Source organism: Strix aluco, chromosome 2 (genome assembly GCF_031877795.1).
Source record: "Strix aluco isolate bStrAlu1 chromosome 2, bStrAlu1.hap1, whole genome shotgun sequence".
NCBI lineage: Eukaryota > Metazoa > Chordata > Aves > Strigiformes > Strigidae > Strix > Strix aluco.
This window is the reverse complement of record NC_133932.1, coordinates 122,765,125-122,778,543: the sequence shown is the minus strand read 5'-3', so window position 1 is coordinate 122,778,543 and position 13,419 is coordinate 122,765,125. Positions and strand designations below refer to the sequence as shown.

The 13,419-nt window shown below is 36.6% G+C and overlaps 1 protein-coding gene across 8 annotated transcripts in view; it reads left to right on the top strand.

Annotated features, from left to right (window-relative positions):
• YAP1 (Yes1 associated transcriptional regulator) overlaps positions 1-13,419 on the top strand; it is a 98,517-nt gene that overhangs the window by 76,410 nt on the left and 8,688 nt on the right. For 4 of the 8 annotated variants that reach the window (XM_074816196.1, XM_074816195.1, XM_074816192.1 and 1 more), the window contains 2 exons: positions 1,002-1,049; positions 12,025-12,155. In XM_074816196.1, coding sequence (XP_074672297.1) covers positions 1,002-1,049; positions 12,025-12,155 — 179 coding nt within the window. The remainder of the gene's footprint in view (positions 1-1,001; positions 1,050-12,024; positions 12,156-13,419) is intronic. The other 4 variants (XM_074816198.1, XM_074816197.1, XM_074816194.1 and 1 more) reach the window with 1 other exon arrangement.

Below are 13,419 nucleotides of genomic sequence, written 5' to 3'. Positions count from 1 at the left end.
GCATGGAACAACTGAATCACTCATACCGCGTTTTGAACCAGTGGTTTTCTTATGGTGAAGAATTTCAAACTTCGTAATTAGGCTGCAAGCTATTCCTTTCAGTATTTTTCTACTATATGAATACAGCTGTAGCAAATGTTAAAGTGTAGGACTGGACATTGGAATCTCTGGATTTTGAATTCGGGCTTGACTTCCTTTTGACTCTAAGCCTTCTGCTTCGATTTTTCCATCTGAATGTTTAAGAGTTACTACCATCTGTGCTAGATAGGATATTCTTTGTTTTTTTGACACTGCCAGAGAAAGCACTAATCTTTTCTTTGAGGAAAACCTTCTAAAATCTTACCCTGTTCCCTTTTCACTTTGGGTGATGGGCCTTGTATCAGGAGAGGATGGTATCTTAATGTCCTCAAAGACAGCTTTTCTCTTTCTTCATCACCTGCAGTATTCTGTCCTGGAATCTGACTCCCGTTATCCCCTTTGTAGTCAAGGCCTGTTTTGTAGGAACCTTCAGCATCTCTTGGTGTAAGATGGGTCATCTTTACAGCCGTTACTTTTTATAGTACTCTAGGTAAGAATACATTGCAAAGGTGGCATCAGGACTTTCTCTCTGCTTAAGCACCTGGGCTTCTGCTGTTCCTGCTTTGCAATTAATCCACCAACAAACATTTTACCCTGTGCTAGCATGCTTCTAGGTAGGCCTTCTAATTGTCTTCTTGCCTCAGTTGTCATTGAGAATCTGACTAACTTTGGACCAGGTGACAGCCAGTTCCCTTCATGTTGTTCTCCCTGGTCGTTAAGCTTATCTGTCAAATACGCATCCTTGGTAAATCTGTGAGTTTTGTTTTACTGTGTCCTGATTTTCACAGTTTCTTAACTCCCTTATCCTGTCTCATCTGGCCTGTCTTGGGGGCTTGATACTACAAGATGGTGTTTATAAGACAGCTTGCATAGGCAAACGATGCAGCTAAAGTAATTTTTATCCATCTTATTTTTACTCTTAGGCATTGCGGAATATCAATCCCAGCACAGCAAATTCTCCAAAACATCAGGTAGGCTCTTAACTGATGTTTCAGCATAATTAGAAAAAATGAAAGCGTTAAATTAGGCTAGCAGGGGAACTTTTTGCTACATGAAGGCATTCTACAAAAGAAAAACAAACAAACAAAAAAACCAAGCTCTGCCATACACATTTTTGAACCACTTCTCTGGTCACAACCCTAACGTTGTTTTTAAGAGTGCTGCATTACCACAACTTTATATCAATATTTAAAAGCAAATGAGGAATTCATTGCACGTTTTTCTGCATTGAAAACAACCTGCTTGTTTAGCGTTCTTGAGGATACTGCTGTTCCAGTCCTGATGTCATCAAGATGTATATTTAAAGCAAACCTCCCATTATATCTAAGGTAGTAGTTTGTGACTTTTAAGTACTGTTCATATTAATGTTCTTACCAGTTTGTTTAAACAGGTATGATCTTTAAGAAGGATATCTGTAATTGGTTAATAAAAAGTCACTTGAAATATTTATGATTTTAAGCATGTGCAGTGTAACAGAATTATTTAATAGATTAGAGTAACAAAATAATTGCTATGGGGATATAACATGTAATTATTCCATTTTGACATTTAACAGGCTTCAGCACAGATACATTTTCAATATAGGAAACAGCAATTCTGAAGAGCCTCCCAAGCTCAGACCAAAAGAAAATTGGTCAAAATGTGAAGCATAATAAACAGTTTAATGCAGACTTCTTTTAGCCTCTTCAGAAGTTGAATATGGAATGAATCTCTGAAAGGGTGGATTTATGGATATATTCAGAGAGCTTCTTGCTTGGTATTGCTAACAGTATTCTTAATCTACTGGTTCTTAGGACAGTATTTATGTTGGCTTGTGTTATACTTTGTTTTTCTAAGAAAAAACACTCTGCACACTCGTCAAGAAAAACATAATAAAAGAAAGTATCCTGTGTTTGGAAGCCAGGAGTACTGGTGTACTATTGCATTCTGAAGAGTACTGCAAAATGTGTACATTACTAGTTCTCCTGAGGAGATCATCTTCAAAATAGGAGCCTCAGACCTTAGAAACAGTACTGACCCCCTGGAAAAATTACTTTCTTGTTTGGCAATATCAGTGCAGCTGTAAAACTGAAGCATTTTAATTGAGATGTAATAGTTTGGTTCATTTACAGAGCATTAACAACATGATCTCAACAATTAATATTAGACCCTGTTATGGAGAAGAAAAAAATTCCTTAAGAATTGCTTGTATACAGGGGAATAAACAGAGAAGCACACTCCTCTATACCAGTTGGAAACACCTTATCTTCTGCCACAATTAGGTCATTCAGAAGGGATGTTTTTCTTACTGAATGCCAAAAGTGTATTCTATATTTTCTTGTATGCCTGAAGCCCTGTCATACAGTTGTTAACTCTTCCACAGTAGCTTTTTCCTGTTGCCAACTCAGAAATATAGAGCAAATGGAGAACTTCAGGATTAGTTTCACGCTTAGTAAGATCAGATTTTTGAATCTTCTTGAAATTCTGACTTAAAACACTAAAAAAGTGCAAAAACTCAAAGGGGCCTTATTGATAATTCATAGAATGTATAAGCAGTGGTCACTCTGCTTTGTTTGGGATGGGGACTGATGAAAGGATTTATGCAAAAATCAGGATTCCAGTTACATTTCAACTGTCTTCATACCAGGCTCACCTCTATACTCACTTGCCTGGGATCAGTTTTATTAGTCTGCACTTGCTAATGATTCAAGCCATGTTTGAGTGATCTGGTGGATAGAAGAGTAGGTAATTGTGTCAGTTTAAAAGTTCTATAATAATAGATTGTTCATCATCTAAATGTATTTTTTGTGTTTTCATGTGTGACTTCAGTAATCTAGTGAGCAGTCACATGCAGAAGAAGGTGCTTAAAGAACTGCTTCTGAAAATTGTTCTCTAAATGCTTCTTGAGGCCTTGCACTATAGAGGCAAATGTGGTCTTCCTTTTCCAATGATGCTATTACTGAAGTCCCAATCTGTACATCCTATCAGGTCGTAGTCAACCTAGTAAATCTGAAAAATCTGTAGAAAGAACAAACATATCTTTGGTCAACTTTTTCTTTATGACAGATCCTTTCTTTCTTTTGTGAATAAAATTAATTAAGTTTAGAGGAATTATCTGCTTTCATAATGATAAAGCTGTGCTTGGGGCAAGAATAATAGCTTCTCTTGCTAAACTTTAGATGTTCTTTTAAGCAATACCAAAAATAAAATCCTCATATGTTCAGTTCTCTTAATTCTGGGAAGACTAAGTCTATTTTAGAGAGTGATTGTCAAGGTCTTCCTTTTGTAAATTATATGGCACCAGCATTCTTGAAGCTTGCCTCTAGTGAAGTATCTCTTTAAATGGATAAAAAAACCTGAGAAATGCTCCTTAACTTTTAACTGCTTTTCTTAATCACAGAATCAAATAGCTTGGAAGGGACTGGTGGAGGTCATTTAGTCCAGCATCCTGAAGCCAGCCCAACTTCTTCTTCCTTCTTGACATTTTTGTCCAGTGTCATGGATGTATTGATCTTTGGTCAGGTTTTTCTGGTACTGAGTGAACATTGTGTCCTTGCCAGTTTTTATCTCTCTGCCATGATACTGTAGTATCCTGTAGTGACACTAACACTGAAGTGTTATGTATGGAGGTCTTAGAACTTAAATACCTTCTGGAAAGATTAAACAGTTACTCAGCTTCATCTTTTGAAGCAAGTACTGTAAAATGAAGATATATTGTATTATAGTTCTAAAAATGTCCAAGTCAAAGGCATTTGAACCAAAAATTACAACTTCCATATTTGCTGTGTATAAACAAGAGCTATTGGTACATCCAAGAAAATACCAAGCATCTGTCCAGTTACTTACGTTCATCATCATCAATTATCTATGAACACCTTGAAGATGACTACCTGTCTTGGTTAAGAGACTGACTTGACTATCTCTCCATCCCCACTAGCTCTCCTTCCATCTTCCTGCAATTAGTATCCAGTTGTTAACAACGTCTCACCTAAAGTAGGTGTTGGTCAACTTTTGTATAAATCATAAAATCTGTTAGGTAACAGATTTCTTGCCTTCTAGTATACGATGGAAAGAGAGAGAGGCAAATAATTTTGACGTACTGATGGCATTATTCTTGGATGTTGTGCAGACAACTTTCTTGTGCTAAGACCAGCAGATTTATTACTTGACTGCTGCTAAGATTAGGGTATTTGTTAGTAAGATCAGCATACTACACAGCCGTTAACGTGATAGCTTCCTCTGTATATGCTTGCTCATTCCATATCTTCTGCTTGTTTTTAGCGCTGAATGGAGATCCCTGCCTGAGAACCAGATACAGCCCTGCTTCCTTGCTACTCTGCTCAGTTGTACTTTCCAACTTACCTTTCTATTATTTCTGTGCTGCTTTCTTGGTAGTTCTGCATACCTGGAATGTGGTCTCTGTTCACTGTCTCCATTCTTTTGACCTTTACATTTTATGAAGTACCTCTCGTATTCTCTCTCCTGTTGCCCTGGACTTACTTCTTATCAACTTTTGAGTGACATTCTGAAAATTCCCCTACTCAGCAAAGAACGTGCAAAGACATATGGCCAGTCTGTCACAGTTTGCTGAATCACTTGGTTTTATTTCATACTTTTTTCATATTTTCTCTTACTGCATAAAATACAAGCACTTACAGTACTGAATAGTTACTGAATTTGAAATATTATTTTAGTTTCCTACTATTCCTTTTTTGTAAAAGTTCATTGTAGTTGGTGTTTGACATCTTTCATCAGCTTAGCTGAGATTTCAAGTGTTCCAGGAAAGTATTAATTTCTTAGGACACTATTAATATTTTTCAACAGAAGATTTTTTCAGTCACTTTGCATGTATACCAATACAAAGCTGTGTTACTGACAGATTTGTGACATTCTAGAAAGTAAGGAAGGCATCGTTGCAAACAAGAACAGTCTTGAATTCTGTACTCTTGAACTTGTATGATGTTAGTGAAGCTGGAAGTTTTACTGAAGACTTAGGTTTTCGTTTGTTTGGGTTTTTTTCTCTTCCCTGTAATATTTCTTTCAATAACAAGATACACTTGTGTTCAAATCTTAGTGGAAATGGTAGGCAATAGTTGTTTTAGTTTCTCAGCGAATCCCAAACAGTATTGTCCCTTGAATGTCTTGTTTCCCATCCCTCTGTGTTATCTGAAGCTGACCTAGGTTAACAAGATAAATGACTTGTCTTGGTTTTGTCAAGGGAGTTCATGTTGGGGGGTGGGGGGGGTGGTGTTGGTGTTGGATTTTGGTGAGGTTCTGGTTGGTTTGGGGTTTTTTTTAACAGAGATGAGGTACTGAAGGCAGCCATTTGGTCTTTGAACATGGCTTTTTTGACCAGTGAAGATATGACCACTGGTATACAGAAACATTTTTGAAAATTACGTTTACAAGTTGCAGGAAGAAAACAAGAAGTCACTTGCAGCAAATTCATAGCTGTATTATGTCCCTCAGTTTTAATTTGCCTTTTGCTTGATATTTGATCGGGAAAATGGTCTGTGATATGTCTTCTTCTGAAGAGATCCATTATGTGAAAAGTTCTGATGGGGGCTGGCTAAGACACAGTGAAGAGTCTTTCCAACAAAGTCTTCTTCCCATTTAAAATTTTTCCTTCTGATTGAACTTTTTTAAATCAATAGTCACAAATGATACCTGAAACTTCCCATTTTAGTGAAAGTAAATATTGTATCCCTCCTTTTGTTGTATTTTACTCACTTGATAGCTCTTTTTACTAAGTTTTGCTATGTCCCTCATAGTTTAAATTTTCTGTTAGATGTTTCTTTTAGACAATGAACAGAAATTGTTACTGATTTCCTACTCTCCAAAATCAGTAACAAAATATTACTGGAGAACTGTCATGTAGATAAGGGAACTGAGCACCCTGTATGATACTGTAAGTAACTTGAAGATTCCAAGTAGGCAGAAATAATTTTTGTATGTGTTTATCTCAGTTTTCATTGAACCGTTGGTATGTTATTGTTAGCAGGAATATTTTACTTCATTAGGTAACAAACCATTGTTATTTACGGGATTACCTTCCAAAAATCTTTGTAATTAATTAATTGACTTCTTTAGTCTGTGGCAGTAAATTCAGCAAGTAATAATGAGTCTTAGCCTATTGCCTCTTTTTATATAGGCATCTATTTCTAGGAAAGCACTTGTATTTTAGGTAGCTAAAGGTTATTTCAGATGATCTGTCAAGTACCTGTCATTTACTCTGTATCAGTTGCACAGCGCTGTGTTACAGAGTACCATGAGGCTTACAGGTAAGGCAGCAGTGCCATGACTTAACCGGCTGTCTAGAGCCATTCTAAACTGGGGCTGAAGACTGCAGCTGGGGACCTGTGTGGAATTTTTAAAGCAAAATACTAACTTCTTAATAGTCACCAGACTGAAAGGTCTGGTAGACATGCTCTGGCAAACCAAACTGCAGCAGTTCAATGCATTAAACTCAGCTGTCTGCCAGAAGTTGCCTTAATAATAAGGCAGCAAACAGGATGTGTCTAACATTGTTCTTTCATAATCTAGTATCTGCAGCATTCATGTGGCTGTGCTGCAAGACAGACCAGACACCTGATCTATCAGAAAAAGTGTTTTTCAACTAGGTCAGTTTTCTGAATTATGTTCCTGTATGGACATAACAAATGTTGGTTCCAGCTGAAGGGAGGGGTAAGAATATGCAATCAAAGGCCATCTGTAACTATCAGTAAAAAGTTGCTTTGGAATTGTCCCTGGGTTGTGACCCACAGTGATTAAGAGATCAAGGCCCACATCTTCCTCTGCCCTGACTAACAAACTCTGCTTCTTCTAAACGCTGTTAAATGAAACAGAAGGTTTTGTCAGAGCATTGGAAATTTCAGCTTGGAGTTGGATTTTCTGTAGAAATTATGGAGATGTTCCTTGACCTAATTATTATTTAAGTCTTTGGTATTTCTGATGAGCAGTAAACTAAGACACTACTCTGCATACTGCCTAGAAAGTGCAAGCATGATTGGATATGGATAGGGGGATTGAAAGGGAGTCCTGTGTGGCTGGATTTGGGAGGAAAAGGGTATGTTGGCTGTCATCAAAATATACCAAATGTGGAATTCAGCTAATTTTACTGCAAAAGCAACATTGTTATTCTTCAGCCATCTTGGGAACTAAGTGCTTTAAATGTTCTTCAGCTTTTAAAATAGTATAGCTTCATTCATAATTGAAAACCATAGAGCTAAGTGTAACTTGTTTGTTAGTTTGTGTGGCAAGAGCTGTAGAATTTGAGTTTCACACTCTCTGTTGGTTTACTTGGGAAACGCTGAGCATTGGTAGAAGGAAGTTACACGGTAGGAAAGATAGTTGTGTTATATGAGTAACTTCAAAATTCAGAAGCTCCAATTCCACTTGCAGCACCTTAGCTTTACAGTTTAAAAAAACTTTATTGCTTGCTTGCGTATGTAGATCTTTATGGATAAATACCCTGTCTAAAAGTCTATAGCATAAATCAGATCTGCATTTGTTGCCTGTGTCTGGGTTTTATGCCCCTGATTGCTTCAGGACACATTCTGTGTCTGTATAGGAGTTGTAGCTCACTGCAGTGGATTTACTGGATCACTGGTGCTGCTTGCAGTTGCAAAACTTCATCGCAAAAATACTGCTAAAGCAACCGGTCAGCATAAGATATGAGTCATGTTGACCTGAGTACGAGATGGCCATGAATAACAGCTTTTGCTAGAAGCAAACAAAAATAGGTGGAGGGAGGCCATCTGGCTCTGCATGGCCTTCATGACTGCAGACTCCTCCTGACATGTACCTGCTTCACTGGTGCTCTGAGACACCTCAGCTGGGCAGGTGCAGTGCTGGAGCCAAGGGCAGATAGGTACGAAGAGGAGTAGGAAGCAGCAGCGCAGCGAAGGACTGCAAAACCAGACAAGAATCCAGACTTTATTTACAAATGTCTAATCCAATTTATGCTGCCTTATCTGTGCTTGCAATGCTCTGCGTAGCATTAAGTTCTTTGCCAAGTTTATACAATGCAATTAATTATCACTATCAGTATCACCTCTCTAATTTTGCTGTTTTTCACGATTGGAACACTGAATAATTTACATTTCCCCCTTACTCTTCACTAATTGCATATCTGCTTGTTGCTGAATTCATTTGTCTTCATCGGTCCATGTGTTTTTCCTCTTTCTTTTGTACATATGCTGTAACTTTGTGGCCCCCAAACAAGAACATAAATACTTACCCTGAAGAAACAACTGGTGCTGTAAGTCTGCCCATAAGTGTCATGGTCTTCTCTTTTTCTCTAACACTTCTTTCCCATCCCAGTGAAGCCTGTGGATCATTTGATAGTTGAGCAGTGTGGTGTGAATGACCTGGAACTTGATGTAAAACTTAATCTGCATGCAATTATGAAAAAAAAATGGTTAAGGTCAGCCAGATAAATAACACAATGCTGACCTTATTTTTAAAATTACTTTGCTTAAGGAGATGACAGATCATTTTGGTCTTTATGTAATAACCAGAATTCAGCTTTTGTGTTAACAATAGGAATGCTAAGCTTTTTTTTTCCCAGAGGTACTTAAAAAAGTTTTACATACTTACAAAAATAGGATGAGATCAAGTTATAGAAATCTAAGCCAGGATTTTGTCATGGTTTTATTTTTGCCTCCAGACTTAAAATACTTCTAATAAAGGATATATTTTAAAGCATGAACTAAAAGCCTAGAGTTCACATTGCTCTGTTTGGAGCTGGGAGAGGCTTGTACACTCCCATACATTTTTTTAAGTACAGGAAACACATAACTTTTTTTATTGAAAGTCAATTTTATAAGGAAGAACAAATGAAAAGACCATTCTTCAAGCAACTTTAGCTTCCATTACATGCACCTTTTAGGAAAAATAGTCTTAATACACTCTTTAGGGCGTGTAGAAAACTTTGCTTGTCTTACGGAATGATTAAAAATCACTCTGTATTTGTTTCTGAATAGCTCGTCTTTTTTGGCAATTCCTTTCTCTTTCAGACTCCCAGATTGACATAAATTTATTACTTGAATGAGTAATGGAATAACATTCTTTCTAGGGGAAAGTGCTGTAGTTCTGCCTCCTGTATAAGTAGCAGTAATGCTACTTATAAATAGTTTAAAATAGTTGTAGTTTTGCACTTTTAGCAATGTTGTTGAAACAAGGATAAAAGTAGTACTGATATTAAAAATACTTATTTCATTACGTTGTATGTGCCAAAGAATAGGCAAAATACAGTTCTCCCGCCTGGTTTAATACATCTCTTTTTAGTGTGCCTTCAGTGAAATGTGATTTTTCTCTTTTAGCTGGCTAGCATCTGTGGTACATTTATTTTTACCATACTATTTAAGTTCATATACTGATGAAACTTGAATCTCTCCTACCCTCTAAGGATTTAGAAAATACAAAGGTAACTTTCCCATTTTTCTGAATTGCTTATTCCTTTGTATTGAGGGTTTTTTTAAGGTACAGAAGATTAATTTGTGGGTTTTTTTCTTTTCTGGTGTCAGTAGCTCTTGAAAAGGTCATCTGTATGGATTTATCTTCTCTCTCTCAATCTCTCTCCTTTTTTTTTTTTTTAAAAAAAACAAACTACTACATTAGGTGACACTGCTGAATGGAAAAGACCAGGCCTACCACACAATGAGATACAATGTCATTTTAGTGCTTTATATACAAAAATGACTCCATGTTGGTTTTGCTTTGTCATCACTGTTTGGGGCACTGGTGTGTGATTAAGCTTCTTCCACAGGCTACTGGCACTTTTGGTCCCTCCTCTTGATCCTAGTCAGGGACTGCAGCCCAAGGAAATGAAAATGCAATGCACAGATCAAGGCAAGAGGAAAAGGGAAAAGAACAGAGCATTCTTGCCACAGCCAGGTTGTAGCTACGTAAGAGCAAAGCACTCACTGATTGACAGCTCTGCTATCAGAGCAGAGAAGGAAGGTGTACTGTATTTCAGGTATGAACCCAAGGCTGAAAAGATTCTAGAAGTAATGGTGCAAAATGAAGTGATATTTTTTTTATTTATTTTCTCTCCCTCCTTTTTCATTGGACAGATAGCAAGATAGAATTAGTTAAAAGTACTTACATCACATGAAGGCAGTTTCTCAGAGAGAAACTCAGAAGGCTCAGGTGATTTTTGGAAGAATTCTTGTCTCCAGAGGAAGGGCATAAAGATTGTGATGTGAGCGAGGAGTTCTTGAGCCATCTCTGGGATGGCTGTTCTGAGACTTTCTACCTTCTTCAGATCACCATTGGGGAAGCATTCTAGGAAAGAAAACCTTTTTTTTTTTTTTTCATTTTCTTAATTGATTGAGTCTACCTGTGTATCAGCCTTCTTGTATCAAGGCTGATGTGACTGGTAGAAGTTTCTAAACTTAGCTGTGAAGTAAGACCTCATTATATAGTCTTTGCACTTGGTTTTACTACGTAAGCAAATGAAAAGCATATGGATAAGCCTACAGAAATGATTAAAAAGTGCCTACCATCCTGTGATCTGAAAATGAGGAGAAGGAGTATTATTACTATTTATTAGAACAGTGGCCAAGTAATTAGTGGTGAGCAGAGGACTGGATTTACTTGGAGTAGGCAATTGGGTGTCATGAACACAAAAAACAATGGTATGTTTGTACGCTTTCTGCAAAGGTCTAATCAGCTGCAGTGAGAAAAACTTATAGGACAAGACATGAAACTTGGTATTGAGAAATATGTAGCACAATAATCCACAGGAATGGGAGTAAAGTGTATCCAGGTTAGAAAAGGAAAAAAACAGGTAGGGAAGCATTTAATATTTGGCACAATTCTGCTGGAAAAAAAAATAACCTTAAACTTTTTTTAAAAGAAATCACTTTGAAGAAGAATTGGGAGAAGACTATTTTTATATATTAAAAGTCTACAGTAGTCCTTAGGCTCATAATTGAGAATGGGTGAAGACCTCTCATTTTACAAGTGAGAAATAGTGGGTACTGACAAGATTGGTGTTGCCTGAGATTAGCTTCCCAGGCACAGCCTGGAAATCAGATACTACTAATAATGGTGACAAGATAGTCAATAGATTTCTTTACCAGTCTCTACATTAACAAAGCACAGACTTGCAGAGCCATTGATGATGTTTTAGGAGAGTTGCTTGAAGAAAATTACTGTATTTTTCACATGAGTAACTCACGGATTACCTGTTTAAAAAGGGAGAGAGGGGCACTGGAAATTACATAAAATACTGGTTATCTCCACCCACCTTTAATTTTGTGTATTTTATGTTAAAACTTATTTTCATTAAGTAGTAATGACGAGCTTTATGGATGGATTGATTCAAGTTGGTGCACAGTCACATGCGTAAAAATACTCATGTAATCTAGGTTTGTAACTTCAGAAGAGCAGAGTCTTAGTATTAACGAAGAAATTGCTAGGGATTTGAAGAGCTTTGAAATTTACATATGGGACAAATCACTGATTTGATCAATCAGAAATTTCAAAAGGCATGCCTCAAACAGGAGGAGGGAATGGGAACTTGTAGGGAAAGACTTTAAAATTTGCTGAATGAAACAAGCAAGGTAAAAAGGAAACCAGGGGCTAAATCAGAACTTAAAAGAAATGGAGGAAAAGTGCTAATCAGCAGAGCTAGACAGACATATCTTACGTGTTTTGATCTTAAGAATAGACTTAGCAAAAGTGTATTGAAGTGAACTAGAAAATATTTATGTAACCATACAGATATTTATATCCATAAATACATTTACAGTGAAGTCTCTGTAATAGTGAGCTTGACTGGTGGAACTTTCATTATCATAGCAAATTCTTGCTTTGTGTTCAGAAACTTAATTTCATTTAAATCTTGTAACTGGAAATAGTAAAAGCATCAATTACCTATAATGTCATGTGTTTATGTATCTGAAAAGTGCATTCAAATGCCTAACATAATCTTTCTTTTTCACCCTCCCCTTGTTCTAGGAATTGGCTCTCCGTAGCCAGCTTCCAACAATGGAACAAGACGGTGGATCTCAAAATCCTGTGTCATCTCCTGGAATGTCTCAGGAACTGAGAACAATGACTACAAATAGTTCTGATCCGTTTCTTAACAGGTTTGTAGGAGTAGCTACTAGAGGGGAAAAAAATTGATTTAAAATTCTGTTTGGTACATGTAATAGTTTATTTTGAACATCTGTCTGTGCCAAAAGCCACAGCTGTAAATGAATCTTTCCTTAAATGGCAAGTCTAGTAAAAGTTGAAGATTAAAAGCTGTCTCCTGTGGGAGGAAGTAGTCTGTTCAGACTTGTAGGAAGGTTTTTTTATTCAAAGTCATAACATGTTTGCCTCTGCATAATCTGTTGACTAACAGTCATTTCAAATTACTGACTCAGAAGAATTTGTGAATAACTTGCTATGAGATCAAATGAACTATGAGGCACATTTAGGACTACACCTTGAGGTTCATTTTAAGGTTTCTCTATTCACCCCTCCCCTCCAGTTCAGGTATTTAATTTAGCAGTGTTTTTACTCTGTTAATGTTAGGTCTGCAAATAGTCGCATGTTTCAATTTAAATGCTGTATTATTTTGAAGTGGGTCTTTTAATTCAAGATTTAGAATTTTACAATATAGACTAGTATTTTTCTTAATTTTTCCCTAATCTCTCTGAGTTGGAGTGTTTGTTTTGTTGGAGGTACTGTTTTAATTACAGCTTGCATATGCTTCATACTAACCATTACAACTTTGGAGAAACTGCTGCAGCTTGAGATGTCATATCTATTTTTTGCTTAGCATGCTGGAAAGAAAATACGAAAATGGTAAAACAGTCAAATCTCCAAGCCACATAAACTTTTAATTAATGGAGTAAAAATCTACTAACATTTCAGCAGTATCAAGTAGCTGATCTTAAGCTAGCGTAGTTAATTTTGTAGTTTTTCATTCGATTATATTTTGTCAGCAGTCTAAACCGATAGCAACTCAGTATCCCCTACCATAAAAGAGAAAAATTATGTATTCTGTCGGAGTTCATCACTACTTTTCTGCATTATCTTGAAATGTTAGCTTAACTTTAGGATGCTTACTGTAAGTGCTTATAAAGCATGCCCATCTTTAATGGTACATTATTATACTCATGGAAAACCCCATAAAATTAATCTTGATTCTGTCAGTGTAAGTCTTAACTTCCATGTTTTTTGCCACCGATACAGTTTCAAACCTGCTCACAAGGTAAGAAGTCCACATAATGTTAGAACTGGCATGATTTTGGCGTAAGGCAAGCTTAAATACCTGCCGTAATTTCAGATACTGAAAACTGTTAAAATCTTTGTAAACCTCTGCTGCAATTATAAATTCCTTCCCATATTCTTTTAAATACCTTA